Here is a 21,921-nt window from a genome sequence, read left to right as displayed (position 1 = left end):
GCTTTATTTAAATTTTTTTTAAAATTAAAAATGACTTAGATTTTTTTTGAATAATAATAAAACTGTAACAAAATATTTTACATACATTACAAATTAAAAAAAAAGTGCTATTGCAACATTGTTAGGCTTTTGTTAATTACTTATTTAAAATAATAAAGTTGTATTGAATAATGGTCAAATGGTTTTAATGTAAGTTTTTTTATTTATTTACTATTATTTTCCTTTTTGTAAATGAAATAGATTAAAGATTTAAATGTTTAAAAATAATACTCACTATCTGAGAAATTATTAAACAAACATGCATTGAAGGAATTTTAAAAAAAAAATTTCATATTTAAGAGCACTATTGTTAAATTATTGAAAAGCGTTAAAACATTGCTTAACATTTTATTTAATTTCAAAAAAATTTTGTCATTTTAACTAACAGCCAAATTAAAAAGAAAAAAAAAGAAAGAACGCAAACTCTGTTTCAATTTTCTCAAAAATAAAAGCAAATTAAATGTAGGTTGTGTTTTAATTTTTTTAAACTGAAAGCGACTGAAGATTTATTGGTTTAAAAACTAATCAAATTATCATATTTAAAAAACTAAACTCAATGGCGCGACGCCATGGCCTACTGTGCCCATCTCAGTTTTTTTAACCTTGGGCTCAGGGGTGCAACGTAAATTAAATAAATTTTTAAAAAAATTAACTTTCATGACAAAATATAAATTACTTAAATACAAAATATATAAAATATTAAATTGTATCACTTTTAAAAAAATCAATAAAGAATCTTTTTATCAAAAAGGTCAAAAATGGCGCATAAAAAAACTCAACGCGTTCTATATTTCAACCTATGATTTCAACGCTAATCCTCGCTCTTCGTTATTCAATATCGGCCAGCCGATATGTGCATTAAGTCGATAATTCGCGATACATCGATTTAAAAATGTCTAAGAGTAGTGCTCGTTAAAATTGCAGCATCGTAGCATAAACAAGAGCTTTTTTTTTTTTTTAAATGGGAATAAAAACAAAAAATCGTTCTCAACTTTTATAAGAAAAATTTAACGTTGAAAATTACACTTTAAGTGTTTCGAAACGCCGGATTTTTATCAAAAAATGACGAAAAAGAAGCTCTTCAAAATATGCTATCAAAATAAATTAAAAAAACACAATTAATCAAAAAAGTTAAAGAGAATCAGAACATTTTCCTAAATTCTTAAGACAAAACTTGCAACGTAGAAAATCAATTTTCTATTTTACCGGTTATCTAATTATCTGAATAAAAATAAGACCTCCACTCACATGCAGTATCACGATCCCCTCTCCCTACACTAAATTATTTTCTTTCAGAGTCATCCAGAAGGAATATTTTAATGAAAAAATTAATAATAAAAGGGGGAAAACAAAAAGGGGGAAAAAACAAAAAGGGCGTGTTTTCTCCCACTTGCTTGTAACCCCTACCCTCACACGCATTCAAAATGTTCTACCCTCGATGCAGGGTCTCATTCTAGGAGAAAGACGTACTTTTTAACTGTGGATATTTTCCAAAGATAAAAAAAATGTTCCAACCAACTAGTGATACTAGAAATAAAGGGCTATTAAGGACCGTGAATCAAAATTAAGTACTTTTAAGGGGCCCTTAATTTTCAAAATAAAAACTAAGCAGTTTTTATGGACCGTGGGAACCCTGTATTTATATACTGTTAAATATTTCAGGTCGGAGCGTCAATAAAGAGGTGCATAAAAGTTTAAGCTTCCAAAAAATTGGGTCACAAAATTTTAAGCCACAAAATAGTTTAAACGTCACAGTTTTGAAACCAACGGTGGTAGCAATCTAGTCAGTGTTGCGCACCGACCGTCCTTATTTTCCAGACAAACTGGTATCCAACATGAATGGGGGGGGTGGGAGTTTCAAGGTAAACGAAAAAAATAAAAAGTTCGACAAAAAAGCAGCAGAAATATTTTATAAATGTAAAGATAAAATTAATTTATGTGAAGATTAAAATCACTCAAAAAGATAAAACTTTCTGAGAGACTGCTGTTATTTGATACCTTAATATGCATGCGTTATTAGATACATTATATATAGCACTAATATAAACTTTATTTAATTGTTTTTACAATTAAAAATATATATTAAAGTAAAGCATTATTGCAACAGTCAGCTGTGGGCTAGGAGGTAAAGATTCCACAATTTTGTGACCATCGCCATTATTGTGGCAAATTTGGTTATGGCACAGCCCCCCTTTACTTTCGCAACAAGCGTCTACCCATTGATTTGAAAATGGGGTGGGGCCTCATTCCACCACTGAAGATCGAGCCTTTAAAATGATAGTTCAGTGCCCTAACCACTCAAAGGCCAAAGGTTCAAAAAATATGAAATATAACTTAAACTTCGTATCTAAATTAATTTTTTCTTCAAAAAAATATTTAATTACGCTTGAATAATTATTTAATTGCATTAAATTCGCATTTAATGAAGATAACTATTATTGTTATTGGGGTGCTTTTTTTCCAAAGTTTTTATATCCGATTTTTTATATCCGTGTTTCTTTCGGTGTTATTCTACTGTTATTTGGGTTTCAAGCCATCATCTGGGATAGTATCAAATTTATATGGAATCAGACGTTTTGATAGATTCAGATTAAGTTTAAGATGAATAAATATTATTTAGAGTTTAAAACTAGTGACATTAAAGAAAATTCCCTTCATTTGTAAATTTTTTCCTTCTTGAAATCAATAGCACAACTCATGAAACTCATTTAGTGAAATTAAAAGCTTTTTTACGTAATGAATTTGTTTTCTTAATGGATAATTGAGTTAATTACTTACCAGCAAATGAATATTTTCTGTATCCATCACGACAAGAGACTTCTTTTACATTCTTTATGTTTCTCAGTGCTGCTCTCAATCTTTGTTTGGAGTTCACGTGATCTTGGTGTGACAACGGGGCTTGCCGACCTTTCATTTTGTCCCATGCCTGATACAATTATATATATATATATATATATATATAATAAAATGTAATATATATTTAAATAAAATGTTGTTTGTTATTTTTTTACTTATTATTTCCCACCCCCTTTTTTCATATATCTATTATTTTTCTTTGTTTTATTCTTCATTTTGAACTTTTCTAATGAGTGCTGTTTACTTGCAGCTTAAGCGCAATAAATGATACTTATTGTTTTTCTTAACTTTCTTAGTGTTTTGTTGTATTTATTTATATATATATATATATATATATATATAAACAAAAAAATGGAGAATACTATTGTAATGACATATTTTGCTTTGACTATATTATTTCAAAAATACAAAGTACTCTTCTTTGCGGATATAATCGTGTGGGCTGATGACGAGACTGTCTTTTCCTTATTTTGTTTCGCAGCAATTTAATTAATTTATTTATTTTTAATTTTTAAATATTTTTAAAAATACTTTTTTGTAGTAATTTTTCTTCTTCACTTTAACAGAGTTATATATTTTATTTCCACGTCTATATAATTAAAAAATTAAATTTCATCACACAATAAAGTAATTTAATAATAAAAGAACTTTATTATTAATTATTAATGAATTTATAAGATTTAAATGAAGAATTTGCCTGAAGTTTGAAAATCAATTGGTTGCATGCAACTCGAGAAAATGGTTGCTGGTTATGAGGAAGCAAGATGGCGTCTTAACATTGTAGATTTTAGAATTGGTTTATTATGAAGCTTAATCAATTTTTCCGATTGCATTTAATTGGATATCAGCCAGCATCGCGAGTGGGTGTCGAACCTGATTGGCTTCTGAATCTTGACATAAACAAAGGTCACGAGTCAGAATCCAATAAGATGCGACTTTCACTTGTGACAGCGAAATGTGTGTGAAAACGCCAAGCTTGGCAGTGCAGATAGATGCTAGAGCAACGAGACCACATTTTCTTTAAAATAGCTAACTATCGGAAGTAAAAAAAAAGTGGCCTTGGGTAAATTTTCTACATATACATGGTTATTCATAATTCCCTCCGGGATTTCGAAGCGTTTTAGTGAAAAAACGAAGACGAATATGGCAAAAAAGAACATGAAATTGTTCCGAAAGTATTCAAGTTTTATTTTAAGCAGTTACCGTTAGATGGCAGAAACATGTACCACTGAAGCTAATTGTAGTAAACATAAGGTTGTAGTAAACAGAGGGAATTATGAATAACCCTGTATAGATATATATTTTTGATGTTTAGTAAACTCTGAAACATTCGATGACATTGTTTTTTTCTTCTTTTTAATTGATTTGTGATTGTGATGGACGAAATATATGATACGCGTCAATTTTACAATAAGTCTACTTGACGTCATTAGAGCGAAATTTGGGGGTCTATTATGCTAAAAATCACAATTTCTTTTAACTTTAAGAACATATGTTTAAAATTTAATGAATGTAAAGCTTTTATTTTAACATAAAAATGGAAAAATATATTTGACAAAAATATCGGACTTTTCAAACATCTTTTCAAACCCATGGATGAATCAGTCAAATTGATTGATCGTCAGTTATGTTATCGTTAAAATATTTGACAAAAACTAAATTGTTTATATAGTAGTTTACTTTAAAAATTGGCTTCCTATTAAAAAATTTAAAAATGCCATTTTTAAAATGTCCTATACACAGACGCACACAAATTCCTTATTTTATTACCTGCATAGATAGATAGATAGATTATATTTTATAACACGACAATTGAAGATATAAGTTAAAAAAAATATATACATATTTAAATATTAAAATTAAGCAAAACATTTTTCGAAAAAAGCTTGTAATCATTATTTCACACACTCATTCATACTGTATAAACATCTTAGTGCAGGAAGATTATTTTCTGAATTTCCACGAACTTAGAAAGTATTAAAATTGATACATAACATAACATCACTTGCTCATTTTTTAAAATTAACTTTTCATTTTGGCTAAACTAATTTACTTTCGGAATTAATGAATTGAAAGATAACTTATTGCTAATTTTTTATTCATATAATAATTCAATTAAATCTATAATTCAATCAAATATGGACTAAGAGAATTTAATGTGATAAATAAATGTCATATTAAGTTATAATTGACGTACTTGTCATAAAATTTATTTGAGTAATATTTTTGTAAGAAATTATAAATATTTGACAAAACTAACCTTTCCGTCTACAGACCTACCATTTATAACTAATTGAACTAAGAAGTATGGCAGCTTTTTTGACTATGACACTGACTTTATTACCTCCAGCTAAATTAAGATTTTATAGTCGTGAAAACACATAACGATGCAGGGTTTTCTACAAATCTCATTATAAGGCTATTATAGAGTACAGTAATTTGCATCACTACAAAATGAAATTTGTAAAAATCCCTGATCATTTTCAGCTTTCTTTATAAAAAAAATATGCAAAAACTACACGAAATAAATGATTGAAATTTTTTTAAATTTTTAGGACATTCAATTTAGATTTTTTTTATTAGTCACTAAAAACGAATCACTAGATAATTATGAAATTTTTTTTTTAACTTTTTCTTCGCATATACAGCATACTACGTTAAATATTAATATCTCGCGCAGTTTAGACTTTTCACTTTTTCGTTTTCAGACTTTTTTTCTTTTTTTTTTTAAATTTAGAAATAATAATTTTGTAATTTGTACAAACTATGTTTTTAATTGTTTCAAGAAATTTTATTTTATAGAATATTTTTACAAATCATAACGAAAAAAAAACGTAAGACCAAAATAGTTAAATTTTTAAAAAATGTCCATACCACCATTAATATTTAAGTTAAGTTACATCCAGTCATTGCAAGTAAACAAAGTAATCGATACAAATAACACGTTTATTGTTTGATTTTCCGGCGTAGGATGTTCAAAAATAGTTGTTTTTTTTTCGTGATTTATTGTAGGTTCCTCAAACCTTTTAAATTGTTAAGTAAAATTTTATTGCTAAGTATGAAAAACTGCATTTATCTAAAAAGTTGCTTAGTGAGGTCATAGACGTGCCGTCAAATAATTTTGACTTCGTGATTATTGGGAAAATAATAATACTAAATACTCTCAACTCAAAACTCTTTATTTACATTGAAAAAAAAAACATTTTGCAATGTCTCAGTTATACGCGTAATTCAACTTAAAGTAACATCAGTGTGACTTCTGTTGTTGCAGATTAGATGACCAATAACTTATATCAGGGTTGGAGTTTTTGCCGGTAAAAAGGGGTTTTTGCCAGGACAGTGGCAAAAACCTGGTAAAAACCGGCAAAAACTGGTAAAAACCGGCAAAAACCAAATTATCTAAATTGCTGATTAAATATTATTACAAAATACTTGAAACAAATTTAAATCAGTCATAAGGAATAATAATTTTGATACATTACATGAAAAAATTATTTTTAACATATTAATAATTAATATACCTAAGGGTAATAATTTTTAAAAGATTGAAAGTTTTTGATCTCTTTTCATTTTAGAATCCTAAAATAAATGTTTTTTTACAAATAAATATTATTATTTGTATAATACTATTATTTATTATAAAAAATTATTATTTGTACAATAATTAACTACACATGTTGATAGATATTTTATGCTTTAAATTATATTTGTATTAATTTAAAAATAAGTTCATTTCACTGGAAAAAAGAGAATAATCACAAATTTTCCAATCAATAATGTTTTAAACTACTAAAATGATACATTATCACATAATTATGGAATAATAGTTTTGTTAATTTTTTTGTAATTATTTATATTCATAGTATATATTTCAATTTTAGGAATAATTTTGTATCAAAAGTGTGTTTTTGTCCTCTCATCTTGGAAAATATAGGTTTTTGCCACTTTGCTTGGCAAAAACCTGTTTTTGCCAGGACGGTTTTTACCGGTATTTACCATGGTTTTTTCCACCTGCGGCAAAATCTTGCCAACTCTGACTTATATTAGGTTGTAAGATGTTAGTTTAAGCAGGATTGTTGATTTTTTTGCTAGTTATTTATTGTTAGCTTGTTTTTTACGGTTACAAATTGTTTTTTTTAGTATTAATTTTAAATTTTTTTATTAATAATTGTTTATTATTTTGTTTGTTTTTTGTGAATTTTAATTTAATTGTTGCATATGCTTCATAGCGTAATAACATTTGTGTAATAACAATTCATAGTGTAGCAACAATTGTGATCGGTGGAGTGCCCAAAATATCCCTGCTGCAGGGTAATGTATAGAATCTTTCACAAAACGGATGGAAAGATTTGTGTAAATTTTAGAAGCAATGGAATACCTGTGACAAAGTAGCGGGTGTCTCTACCCGGGATTGGTTAATTTAACGTGGTATTTCTTCACGTTATCGACTGTTTTTTCCGCTCTATTTCGAGTAAGTTAAGCCCGTCAAATATCAATTCTCTAAAGTGATGCATTCTTAATTCTTTCACGAAGATTCTCTCTCCAAGATTATAATTCTTTCACTATATATTAACACAGATACTTAACGCAAAGAGAGGCACGAAGCCACTTGGAACATAAACAAACCAATTATGCATCGGATTTGTGAGGCACACAAAACAAGAATATATCACGATTAGAATAAAATACATAAACAAATAATAATTCTAAGTTAAGTAAGAGAAGTAGCCGAGAAAGAATTATATTTCAACTAATTCGATGAACGATATGGCTCTTTGTTTAATTATCCTTAATTTGCATTCTAACATATGTAGAGAAATTTAGTTCAACTTTAATGCACCATTTTGCTGATAAAAATTACCTGGCTCCGACGCCATAGGTAACATGTGTGGGTAGGGGAGAGTGGAGTCAATTGCAACATTTTTTACTTAACTATTTTCAACTAACAAAAAATCCAATATATTATTAGTATTAATTGACAGACGAGTAAAGTAGACTATCCTCTACTAGAAAAAAAAAATAAATAACTTATTTTACATGTTATTATATTAGTTATTAACAATTTTTGACAGTCGTGCACTTGTTGCAATTGTCCCCACTTACGGGGTCAATTGTAACAGTTCATAAATTGAACTAAAACATAGTTAATTATAAATATTATCATAGTTGTGATATATTTTTTTATTGATCAAAATAGTAGTGATATTTTGGCAGTAAAAACAATAATGACCAGAGACCTAAAGGTTTAAACGTTTAACTTTAAGGGGGTAAAAATTTTAATTTATGCACTTAAAGGTGACAAATAAAATAATATACATGCAACATAATATAAATGATATAGGAAACTATTGGTGGTTCTTAAAGAGTTAAGTAATGGTTTGTAAACATAAGATTATTTATTTTCAGCTGTTACAATCGTCCTCAAGACGCCTTTTCAGCTTCATTTGTTGAAAACAATGCTAGTTAATTAACAAAACTAATTTTTTTTCTATTGAAATGTTAATTAACGTGAACACTTACATATTCGGTTAATAATTTTTCATTGTTTAAACAAAATTACTTTGTTACAATATAATATTCTAATACCAAAAAAAGTACTTACGTAGCGTGAAAATATCTTTTGTGATGTAACTCTTTCAAAAGTACATAAAAATGGTTGCCAGCAGGAATGTACATGTAGATTTATTAAATACACCTTGTGCGCCACCTAGGAACCAAATCTAGAACCCGAAAGTCGAAATTTTTGCTCTGTTGCAACCGTACCCTGCTATTACAATTGACTCCACTCTCCCCTATGGAAGGTCTTCTTCTTGAAGACCAACTCTCATATTTTAACATACATTATTAAAATAATTTTTACTATTTTAAAGAGAAGAAAATAAATAATTAGTATTTTTTTTCCATTTTTAAAGGAACACTTACAACAAAAACGTCAGAATCTTCAGTCGTCCAGTTCCGTGATGATTTATGAATCCATCGGATGCAAAACACCTTAGCAACCTCATGATCCCACTCTAATCTTGATCCGAATCTTCGATCTTTTAGAGAAGGGATGATGAAATCTTGTAACAATCGACATTCCTGTATAAAATAAATAAGAAGCAAAATTACATTGTTGAGGGAAATTTTCCTAATAAAAGGCAAGAATTAGTGAATAAAACACTATTAACTTTTTATTTAAAAAATGTGGATGAAAAGAAAACTATATCGAAATTTATCAAATCACTAGCGAGGAAGGTGGAAGGAAAACAACTGAAAAAGTGATAAACACGCGCATCGAGAAAAAGCAGCTATTTAGAATTATTTTAATTTTTACATAGTTAGAAGGGTTCCTTCATATAAAGCAAAGAATGCTTCAAAACAACTCCGAAACAAATAATAATAGAATTTTAAAAATTTCATCTTCCAATATATTGCAAAAAGTGCTAAACAAAATTAGGCAAAAAATTATCAATATGGTTCCGAACCGAAAAATAATCGACGTCAATTTTTCCAACCATGAAGAAAAATTGGATTTTAATTAATTATCATTTTATCAAACTTACTAAGCAGTATTACCGGATTGGGCTGAAAGTACTTGTTTTTTTTAAAAATTTCTGGCGTCTGTTCTGAAAGGTACCGATTTTGTGAAAATTTAGGCATAATTGGTGAAAAATTAAAAATTATATTGAAAAATCAAACACAAAAACATGGTAAAAATACAGACTTATCGTTTATTTATCAAAACAGCTCCAAAACGAATAGTAATCGAAGTTAAATTTTTCAACCATAAAGAAAAATTGGATTCTAATTAATTACCATTTTATCCAACTTACTAAGCAGTGTTACCAGATAGGGTTGCAAGTACTTATTTTTTAAAAAATTTCCTGGGTCTGTCCTGATTTTTCTGAAAGGTACCTATTTTGTGAAAATTTAGGCATAATTTGTGAAAAATTAAAAATTATATTAAAAAATCAACACAAAAACATGGTAAAAATACAGACTTATCGATTATTTATCAAAACAGCTCCGAAACGAATAATAATCGACGTCAATTTTTTCAACCATAAAGAAAAATTGGATTTTAATTAATTATCATTTTATCAAACTTACTAAGCAGTGTTACCAGATAGGGTTGCAAGTACTTATTTTTTAAAAAATTTCCTGGGTCTGTCCTGGTTTTTCTGAAAGGTACTTATTTTGTGAAAATTTAGGCATAATTTGTGAAAAATTAAAAATTATATTAAAAAATCAACACAAAAACATGGTAAAAATACAGACTTATCGCTTATTTATCAAAACAGCTCCGAAACGAATAATAATCGACGTCAATTTTTTCAACCATAAAGAAAAATTGGATTTTAATTAATTATCATTTTATCAAACTTACTAAGCAGTGTTACCAGATAGGGTTACAAGTATTTATTTTTTTAAAAATTTCCTGGATCTGTCCTGGTTTTTCTGAAAGGTACCTATTTTGTGAAAATTTAGGCATAATTTGTGAAAAATTAAAAATTATATTAAAAAATCAACACAAAAACATGGTAAAAATACAGACTTATCGCTTATTTATCAAAACAGCTTCGAAACGAATAATAATCGACGTCAATTTTTTCAACCATAAAGAAAAATTGGATTTTAATTAATTATCATTTTATCAAACTTACTAAGCAGTGTTACCAGATTGGGCTGTAAGTACTTATTTTTTTAAAAATGTAGTATATCTGGGGTCTGTCAAGGATTTTCTAAAAGGTACTTATTTTGTGAAAATTTAGGCATAATTTGGGAAACATTAAAAATTATATTAAAAAATCCAACACAAAAACATGGTAAAAATATAGACTTACCGTTTCTTAAGGGATACAAAAATAAAATTTTAAGAAAAAGTATTTTGTGAAATTTCCTGAAGTTGAATTTGTGAAATTACCATTTTACCTTAAATTGAATTTGTGAAGGTACCGCTAAACGGTAGTAAATTTGGACTGGACAGACCCCTGTATATGTATATAAGTTAGAAGTATTTATATACAATAATTTCGTATTTTTATTGCGATGAAATCTTAAGTTACGAAGTAATTATTTACATTAATTTTTGATCATTTCTAAATTTGTTGTAGAAATTTTGAATATAAATGGTGCTATGGTGCCGCATACTGTCATATAAATGAGCAACAGCACATACTCATATCTATTGATATATTTTACTTTGACTATATTGATACAACATTAGAAAGCGCGAGATAATGAAAAGATTATATCTTTTCATAATTTTGTTTTCCAGCTATTTATTTTTTTCAAATTTTTTTTTATATATTTAAAAAAATATTCCATTTTAATAAAATTTTCTTCTCTTTTCATATATATACACCGAAGCGAAGAGCCATTACATTATGACCACCTTTAGCCCTCAAAACTGCTAGCGCCAGCCGTGGCATTGATTCCACAAGGTGCTGATAGGTAGTCTGAGGTATCTGGTATCAAGCGCTCACCAACTGTTCTTGCAATTCCCTCACATTGCGAGGGGGTAGCGTGGCAGCACGAATTTGGTTTTCCAAGTAGGACCACAAATGCTCTATTGGATTAAGGTCAGGTGAATTTGGGGGCCAAGACATGACTTGAAAGTCACTGGAGTGTTCCTCGACGATTCGACCCTTATGATATGGTGCATTATCCTGTTGGTAAACAGCATCCCCCGCAGGAAAAACTGTTACCATGAATAGGTGAACCTGGTCTGCAAGTATGTTCAAGTAGCTTACAGACGTCAGGGATTGTTCTATGAGGATTATGGGTCCTAATGTGCCCCATGAAAACATTGCTCCTGGGCGAAAAACCATGAAAACCTGGGCTAGCCCATTGTTATAGATGGAGAATGGTCATAATGTAATGGCTCTTCGGTGTATATATATATATATATATATATATAGCCACACGATACTCAACTACTCGAAAAGCGGCTTGATCTTCGATAAAATGCAAAATGCTAAGCTAACAAATCAAAATTATCTAAACATAGTATTGCATTTACTCATTCGCTAAAAATAAATTTAGCATGAGTGAATACACATATATCGCATTTTTTGAATTTTATTTATATTGGTTTAAATAACATTTAAATAATATCACTGTAATTCCTTAATTTTAAATATGTTTTCATTTAACTATCATATTAATTTTGTCATCATATCAATTAGATTTCTGAAATTTCATGCTTCCTTCTCCTAAGAAACATGTCTTTTACCTCTCTTTAGCAAACAATAAATCTGCCTCGAAGATGTCATCCAAAGTTCTCCTGAATCAAAATTCGGTACTTAGGTAAAAGAATCACACAATAAATGATACTAATTACATTAATTGGCAATAATACTTAAATACTGAAAAAGTGATGCCATTTTTTTATGAAATTACATAAGAAATCTTCGGGAATTTTATAAAATATACAAAAGTTAGCAGAATTTTTAATTGAACCTCGGCCATCGAACGGAATTCAGTATATTGGAAAAGATAGCATTCGCATTATTGTTGATACTGTAAATAAATAACTTACTCTGGCTTGAAGCTTCTTAGGTTTCGTTCGAGGACCCATTATTTCAAGAGGATTGTAGAGATTTTTAAATAATGATCGCACCAACAAAACCTCGTTGACACAACTCTTTGCTCTGGGATTGATGCGCTTAAAAACGAGGGTTTTAAAAAATATTAGCTTTGTGATTTGCCAATTATATTTGGTAACGCCCCTCTGATTGGTCAGGATTTTGTTCTCTTAAATTACGACTTAAAAAAAAGCTGGAGTCGAGGAAGGCGTCGAATTGTATGAACATAAAGTAAAAGAATAATCATTCCTATTTTGTTTTTGTTTTTCAATTCTGACGGGTGCAAAGAGTGAAATATGTATACTGTTAATTTAAACAAAGTTCTATTAATGTGTAGTTATGGAACCCTGTTTGGTAAATTTTTCTCACTGAAGACAGACTTAATAAATGAAGTTCTTTAACAATCGTGAACATATATTACTAATAATTCAGTTGTATACTATATTTTAGCGTTAACAGGAATAATTTTTGAGTTCTGAAAGATTTTTGCCCAAAAATGATGAAACTTTTTAAAAGTTTTAAGTTCATATTTTTTTAAACAATTTCTGCCAAAGATATATATTAACAGTTATCACGGTGTAAACATGTTGATGTAAATATTCTGCGGAAAAAAAACTGAAGCAATAAGTTGTTAAGATTCTGAGGAAAAGTACTTCAAAAAAGGTCAGTTTTAGCATTATTGGTATATGGGTGATTCCTCGGAAACATGACAATTCGGAAGGGAAAAAAATTCTTCAAATTTTAAGTTTTCAAAATAATCACAAATTTTTTTTTTATATATTTATTTAGTTACACTTATTAATATCTTACAGACAGCAGTGTAGTTCATTGACATTTTCTCAAGAAAAAAAAATATATAAATTCACCAAATATTGAATGCCAGAAAAATGACATATTAGCTTAGAAGTTAAGAAAACGGTCATTTTAAGCTGATAGTAAGTAAAGACAAAGTTGAAAAGATAAATTTAACTTTTTATGTAAATAAATTCCAAAAATAATTATTGTGTATAATTTGAACATACCGTTTCTTCTCGGCTTTACGTTTCTTTCTTCTGAGTTTATTTTTCCTTGATTGTTTTTAGGCTCCATGTTTTAAAATAATCTAGTAAAATTTATTTTATAATAATTTACATCGGAAATTTTTTTAATATATTATTTAAATTTAAAATATCTCAAATCATTTTATTTTACAACTTTATCACATTCCTTAATGTATACCCCCATGTAGAGTTTAAGGACTATGACAGAATTAAATTGCACAGTGATGTTCTTAGCTTATGCTTTATATTTTAACTATATGTGTTATGAAAAAAAAATAACCTAAAGACTTTGCGTTAGATGGACCATGAATAGTTTAAATTAATTCTTTTATCCACTGTAGAAAGAATAAAAAATGTTTTTGTTGCTGACATGTATAGAATAAAATTGTGTGTAATAATCAATCATTAAATAACTTTTATTACATACAAGCATATTGCAATATTACATAAACTGGGTATTAGGTTAATATTGGCTTTCCCTCTTAACACTATAGTGCAGTGATTCTCAACCTTTTTTGGGGGGTGGGGCACACTTTTAACGATTTCGAAATTTGACGGCACACAATGAAAAAAATTAGTTTAAAAGTTGTTTACTTACCCATAATATATTGTGTTAAATAGTTTGTGATAATAATTTTGAATGTGAAATGAAATAATGTGTACTGCAAAAGCACGTTTATTAAGGGATTAATTATTTCTTTCGACTAATTTTTTACTAGTTAGTAACAGTTATTCACTTTTTTTTGCTAGTTATTAATTGTTAGCCTGTTTTCTATAGCTATTGACTGTTATTTTTTGTGATTTCTTGTTAACTAGTATTTTTGGTGATTATTAATTGTTAGTTTATTTTTCTGTTAGTTATCCTTTGTTAATTTGTTTTTATAACTATTAATTGCATAGCTTACTTTAATGATTAGCTTTTATTTCCATTTGAAATTTAATATTTAGCTTGCTTTCCTTTGTTGATTAATAATTTTAATAGTCATTAAATTTCCTACTTATTTCAGCATTTTTTAAAATTGTCAAAGACAATTTAAACACTTCTTTCATATTTTAAGATTGTCAGAGACAAGACAATTACCGACAAAGATGTTCACGCGGTTAAAGCGTGGAAAAATTATAAAATGTATATATATACAGGGTTATTCATAATTCCCTCCGGGGTTTCGAAGCGTTATAGTAAAAAAAAGAAGACGAATATGAAGAAAAAAAAAAGAAACGTATGAAATTATTCCGAAACTATTCAAGTTTTACTTACATACATTACAGGTGTTCTATGTGTGAACCCTTGGTCACACGGCATACATCAATGCGATAGTCCAGCTCCTGCCCGGACGGAATTATGAAAAAACCCTGTATGTATAATATTATATATATATATATATATATATATATATATATATATATATATATATATATATATATATATATATATATATATATATATATATATATATATATATATACACTTTTCTTCAATTTAAACAACTCGTAATAAAAAAAAGTATTATAATTTTTATTGCCTCGTTTCTAATATTTGGCGGCACATTTTAAGAATTTGGCGGCACACAAAAGTGCCGCGGCACAGTGGTTGAGAATCACTGCTATAGTGTTTAAAAAAAAATCTAATAACGCATTCATAAAGACAGTAAAATGACAGCCCGAATAATGACAATTTGCCATTTTACATCATTTTACTTTACTGTAATTTCGGTCTAAGACGTTTACTTTTCGCAGAAAAAACAGGATTTCTTGAAATAACTCAGGTAAATCTCTGTAGTTAATGTTATTAATGATTTCAAGAAGACAGGAAAACGACAACATATAAACCTACTCACCTTGTAAAATTTTTTGAAATAGATTTTTAACCAGAAAGTTGGCTCTTTATTGATGAAATAAGACATGTTCTGATAGGATGGTATTTTACTCTATCTCCTAATCTAAGCTATTGATTGCTTGCCTTATCTATTTTGGTTATAAATTACTAAAAAAAAGTGGCCAGGAAAATGACTGATTTTCATGGGTCAAACAAATTATTGACAGAAAAAATTATTTTCCACAAAGTTTTTTGGAAACTAATACCTTTAGCATATATTCCAGAAATGCTTACAACGATTTGAAAAAATTAGATATTGAAAAATTTATGGAAAGTTTTGAAGCTAGTTATTATTGAAAATATTGTATGTGACAATAAGCCAGGAAAATAACATTTTAAAATTCAATTAATTTTTTTTTACATATACAAAACAGTCAATGTTAATGCAAAGTCATTTTAAAATGCTAACAGCAATGTTATTTATTAAATTTTTTAAAAAAGTTCTTCTAGTAGTATAGAATTATATCTTGGAGTAAAAGACTGTCAATTGTCGTATTTCGTGAGAATCACCCATATGCTCCAAGACTCTCCTTAAAATTAGGTTTTATCTCCAACGATGGTTGATCTACAACGATATCTAGGTGAGTTCTAAATTTATTTTAGGCGCATGGTAGCAGCAAATAATATTAAGTTTATAATAAACAAGTATAAACATAGTTTTTTCTTTAACACATAACCTTTTCATAATTTATTCAACAGATTGTTATTTTAAAAATAAAAGTTTTTTTAAACTTATCTATTTTTTCTGGCATTTTGCTCAATTTCATAAAAAAGAACAGTTATTTATAAATGATAGCATCTATATTACAGTTAAAAAATATTTTCCTTTGTAAACTTTCCTCGGGAGAACTTTTGTAAACCGCTGAAGTGGAGTAAAATTTACAACGTTTTTGTAGACTCTTTATAATTTCAGAAATTCAATTCGTGTTTACGATATACAGCGGTAAATATTTCTCACGCTAAACATCGAATTATTTAAACAAACAGTGTGCAAATGGAATCGATAATACACTCAGTAAAACTGATTTACAGTTGAAACATAATAACGGTTGAAAAATTTCCTAGCAACCCGTTCATTTTTGAAACAGCCCGTTGTGGGCAGGGGTTACGAAATTTAAGTAAATTGAAAAATTAAACAAGGTTAGAAAAAAAATTAGCAGCGAGTTGCAAAAGAGTAACTAAACATAGTTGCAAAATTAAGAGGATAATTAAAAAATTTAAACGATATGGGTTGAATAGTTTCCAAATAATAAAATTTTAAGAAAAAGATATTTAATATATAATTTAATATTTGTATATAATTATATATTAAATGTCTCTTAATTTAAAACATAATTTTATACTTGCATATAATTTTACATTATATATTAAATATCTCTGAATTTAATTTATAACTTTTTCTCAAGAACTATGCGACCCATTCCTTGAAAGTTTGTATTTCGTCATTTACATTTAAACAGTTTAAAATGATGTAAAAATTTACATAATTTACCATTCAAAATATTTTCGACTCTTATTAAATATGATGCTATTGAAAATTATTTTTACACTGCTATTAAAAATTATTATCGGATTACACGGAATTATGTTTGTAATGTATGGAATATTACATTAAAATTATTACACGGAATTATGTATGAATGAATCAAGCATACATATGAGTGAAAATGTTTTTGATTCGTTTGAAAAAAAATTGTGATATGGAGATAGATGTGAACAGGGAAATTAATATTGAGGGACCCAAATTTTCCTCCGATCTTTCATCTGCACAATCAAAACTATAGCAGATCCGTGCGCAGTGAAAAAGCAATTTTCAAAATTGCTCTTTCACGGCGACAAAGAAAGTCCACATTTCTTTTTCACGTTGCAAACAAAGAATTCAAAGATCAAGCGTATGAGCTTTCATAAGCATAAAGCGTAATCATATATGTTTGAACCGCAATGGCTCAGGGGATAGAGCGTTCGCTTTCCAATGAGGGGAACAGCGTTCAAATCCAAGTCGATACGAATTCCGCATCCGGCTTGCACCGACCACAGTGCTGACGTGAAATATCATCAGTGGTAGACGGATCATGGGTTAGAGTCCCCTTACTAACCGTGGGAGGTTCTCGTGATCTTCATCTCCATGTAACGCAAATCCGAGTTAGCTCCATCAAGATGTCCTCCACGAAGGAATATTTCTCCTAATACTCGATCCAGGAGTTTCCTTGTCTTCTGGATTGGGTTTAAAATTACAAGGCTACGGAGTTGAACATTAGTAGTCGTAAACCCATAAAATTGGGTCGACTGTTCAACGACGGTTATAAAATAAAATAAACATATATGTTTACAAATTTCTGAATGAAAATTTTTTCTTGCGTGGACAACGAAGAACTGAAACAAATTGAAATATAATACAGGAAGTTTTGGGGGGTTAAACGCAGATAGTTCATACCAACAAAGTGTTCTATATTATGTTTTAAATATATTTATGCAGGTTTGATAATAATAATTTTATTCGTTGTAATTGATTGAAAAATGAGTATTAGGTCTCGCAATTACAGTTGTTAAGTATAATGAAAAAAAAAGTGAGCTAGAAGAGTAGTAGAAAGTGCTGATAACAATTATGACAGACGTGATATTATAATATTGAAAGAATTCGCAGCCATCATCGAAGTTCTTAAAAATATACTTACTGTTTTATATTTGCAAATTTTTCTATTATATGTCATTCACATCGTTTTAATTTTTTTTATATCAATAAGTTATTATTGACAAAAATTTCAATATTTTGAAGAGGAATTAGTTTTAAAGATTTTAATAAATTGACTTAAATTCTGAAGATTTTACTCTAGAACAAATTTTAACCGGGTTTAACTTAGTAGAGAGAATGATTTGTAAATCAAAACATAAAGGATTTGAATGGCAATCTTAGAGGGTTTGGGTGCGTCTGTAAACAGTGGGCGGAGACCACTTGTTGTATCATAATTATTGTAAACATATGTATAGCTATAAAAATAAATATTGTGCCTAATATATAGAATGCAGTTAGTGGCAGTGTAAGAAATGGTAAGATCAAAAAAGAAATTCATTACGTAAACTCAAGAACATAATTTAAAGAATCTAATAGTAAACGTTTTCAATTACATATGTCAAAGCCACGATGGCTCAAGGGATAGAGCGTTTGCATTTTAATGGGATGAACCGGGTTCGAATCCCAGCTATGGCTAGTCGATGAAAATTCCGCATCTTGCTTGCACCTATCTTAGTATAGACGTAAAATATCCTCAGTGATAGACGGATCATAAGTTAGAGTCCCCTTGCCGTCAGACTAACCGTGGGACGTTTTCGCGATTTTCCTCTCTTTGTAACGCAAATGCGAGTTAGTTCCATCAGACAAATTTCTCCCAATACTTGATATAGGAGTTCTCTTGTCTTTTGTTCAAAATTACAAGGCTACGTAGTTGAATTAGTAGTATTATTGAACATTAGTAGTCGTAAACTCAAAAATTGGGTCGGCTATTCAACGACTGTTATAATACAAAATAAAATTACTTACGTCAAAGCCGTGATGGATCAGGGGATATAGCGTTCGCCTTCCAATGAGGTGAACCGGGTACGAATTCCAGAAATAGCTGGTTAATACGAATTCCGCATCCAGCTCGCATCGACCACAGTGCTGACGTAGAATATCCTCAGTGATAGACGGATCATGGTTTAGAGTCCGCTTGCCGTCAGACTAACCGTAGGAGGTTTTCCTCTCCTTGTTACGCAAATGCCGATTAGTTCCATCAAAAAGTCCGCTACGATGGCGAATTTCTCCCAATACTTGATTTAGGAGTTCCCTTGTCTTCTGGATTGGATTCAAAACTACAAGACTACGGAGTTGAACATTGGAAGTAGTAAACCCAAACAATTGGGTCAGCTGTTCAACGAGGGTTACAAAATAAAATAAAATGTGAATATATTCATTAACAGAAGTCTATTAATTACTTTGAAAATATATAATGATCTTAATTCTATTAATTATTTTCTGAAATAAAGAATGAAAATATATTTCATCATGCTGTTTTATCAAGTATTAGTTTTAAAATTAGCTTTTGCGTCAGACAGTTGAATTCACAGGTCTAGAGCGGCATCTTGCTTAGTTCTTAATTTTATTTTAGTGCATACATAAATTGAAAATGTATGAGATGAAATATGGTTTTCACTAAAATAAAAACGAAAAAGGAATAAAATAAAACGTAGAAAATGATAATCAGGCAAAACGTACTTTTTCATTGTTAACTATGGTTATTTTTATTCGATGCAAAATGAAGGAATTTTTCACAAATACATACATTCTTTTACTAATTTACTCATTATATTGTAATTAGAAAAAACAATGTTTTGAAATTTCTTTTTTCACAAACATTCCAATTAATTAATTTCTTTAAAATGATGGAAATATAAATAAAAATGGATTATTAATGAGATATAAATTTAATAACCAGATTTCGAAAATTATAACTGATTAAAAACTTTATAACTCTCGGAACCTCTACGACCCATCCACGTTACAGCTAGCTCAGATTAAAGAACCATTAAACATAGCTTAAAGTTTTTTTTTAAATTTGCAACTGTATATTAAAAATAAGGGTAAATTCTAGAACTTCTTTTCAACCAAAAAGCTTTTTTACGTTATTCCAAAGAAAAGAAGGATGGTGGCATAAATTATTGTCTTTATTTTCGGCACATGTGTTTTTGCTCCCTCATGTAATATTGCCGAATATTACTAATTTTTTTTATTTATTATACTTCCGGCGCGTTCTCGACTTCGTGTCGCCAAATGATTTTAACATCAACCTAGTTCATTCAATATACGCTATACATTTTAGCATTTTTATTTTTCAACAGCAAAACAAAAAAGTAGCTCTAACGGAGAAAATGATTTGATTGGCTAGAAGTAGACATACTAACTTGGTGTGTTGTACATGTACATCTTCACAATTACATCTGAGTAAAACTTTCTCCACTGTTTCATAAAAATGTGTCGATTTTTTTAAGTAAATTATGAACAAAATATTTACATAAAAGTGAATAATATTTACTCCACAATTTCGATTTTCTTTCAACAATTTTCTTAAGAAATTAATATAAAAGCGAAAGATATTGAACTAATTACACGTAAAGAAACATTAAGAATACATTTCATAACCTGCTGAGAGCGTTCGTCATCCAGTGAGGTGACCGGGTTCGAATCCCAGTGATGGCTGGTCGATACGAATTCCGCATCCCGCTTGCACCGACCACAGTGCTGACGTTAAATATCCTCAGTTGTAGACGAATCATGACTTAGCACGGTCAACCGTGGGAAGTTTTCGTGGTTTTCCTCTCCATGTAACGCAAATACGGATAAGTTTCGTTAAAAAAGTCCTCCACGAAAGTGAATTTCTCTCAATACTTGTTCCAGGAGTTCCCTTGTCTTCTGAATTGGGTTCAAAATTACAAGGCTATACAATTGCTAAGGAATTGAAACATCAATAGTTGTAAACCCAAAATTGGGTCGGCTGTTAAACTGCGTTTATAAAAGGATTATTTGTAATAATTTCCAGTTCGACTTTGGACTGAATACATAGCTGCAAAACCTCTAATGTTCGCTGTAGAATTTCGATTTATGTTTAAAATGAGAACAAAATTTATGTATTAATATTCAGTACTTTTCGAAAAGAAATTTAACAAGTTTTTAAAAATGTATTTTACTGTAATTTATTTTATTCAATATTTTTGCGAATGCCCATTTCGTTCATTATACAGTGATGGTTTTAAATAAAATGTAAAAATAAGGAAGGCTTCTTTTCGCTCGCACCCTCCTAACCGAAAAATACCAAATATTGTTATTTTTATTTAGCAAATATATGACTTATAATGACTTCACTAAACATTTATAATTAGTAGATATATAATAATATTCCTTAAAAATATTAATTGTTTGCATCTATAAACTAATTTGTGTTTATGTTACCGGCAAAGTATGAAACGCCGGCATTGTATAGAATACCGTATGTTTTTAGGCAAAGTATGAAATGTGAGAATTATTATATACTTTCAATTAGCATTGTATATAATGCCTAGGCATTCTACAGAATGACAAATCCTACTTACGCAAAGTATGAAATAAACGTCCTGATGAGGTTATTATGTAAATGATGTGCATGTTACTGTGATTGACCGAAATCGTTGGTTGTTGACTTTCACCGGTGAATGCTCACAATCACATAGTCGCTTTGGTGAATGTCCGAAATATTTATTACATCCGATTTGATATTAATTTATTCGTGGATATAATTACACTTATTCGATATTTTAATACTTACTGACGATAGATTAGAGGAAACATCAGTGTTTGGAGTATCGGGCAAATATATACCGGGCAATGGCACGTGACCTTAGAAAAACATCAGTGTAGGGTATACCGGGCAGTGGCACTCAACGAGACCTAGTATATATTTCGGACATTCACCAAAGGTCTAGTCATACTAGGTCTAGTTAAGTGCCATTGCCCGGTATAGCCTACACTGAT

General features: G+C 29.1%; 1 protein-coding gene across 3 annotated transcripts in view; it reads right to left on the bottom strand.

The window, feature by feature from the left end:
- The window catches only part of LOC107443789 (uncharacterized), a 45,697-nt gene extending 33,168 nt beyond the window's left edge, over positions 1–12,529 (bottom strand). For 2 of the 3 annotated variants that reach the window (XM_016057780.4, XM_087152278.1), the window contains exons 1-3: positions 12,419–12,529; positions 8,818–8,976; positions 2,818–2,965 (exon numbers count right to left, since the gene is read on the bottom strand). In XM_016057780.4, coding sequence (XP_015913266.1) covers positions 2,818–2,965; positions 8,818–8,976; positions 12,419–12,457 — 346 coding nt within the window. In that variant the 5' untranslated portion in view covers positions 12,458–12,529. Of the gene's footprint in view, positions 1–2,817; positions 2,966–8,497; positions 8,617–8,817; positions 8,977–12,418 lie in introns of those variants that run through there. The other variant, XM_087152279.1, reaches the window with a different exon arrangement.
- Between the last annotated feature and the right edge of the window lie 9,392 nt (positions 12,530–21,921).

The sequence above is a fragment of the Parasteatoda tepidariorum genome, chromosome 9 (genome assembly GCF_982258835.1).
Source record: "Parasteatoda tepidariorum strain Cologne lab strain chromosome 9, Ptep-v5.0, whole genome shotgun sequence".
NCBI classification, from domain to species: Eukaryota; Metazoa; Arthropoda; class Arachnida; order Araneae; family Theridiidae; genus Parasteatoda; species Parasteatoda tepidariorum.
This window is presented reverse-complemented; position numbering and strand designations above follow the sequence as displayed.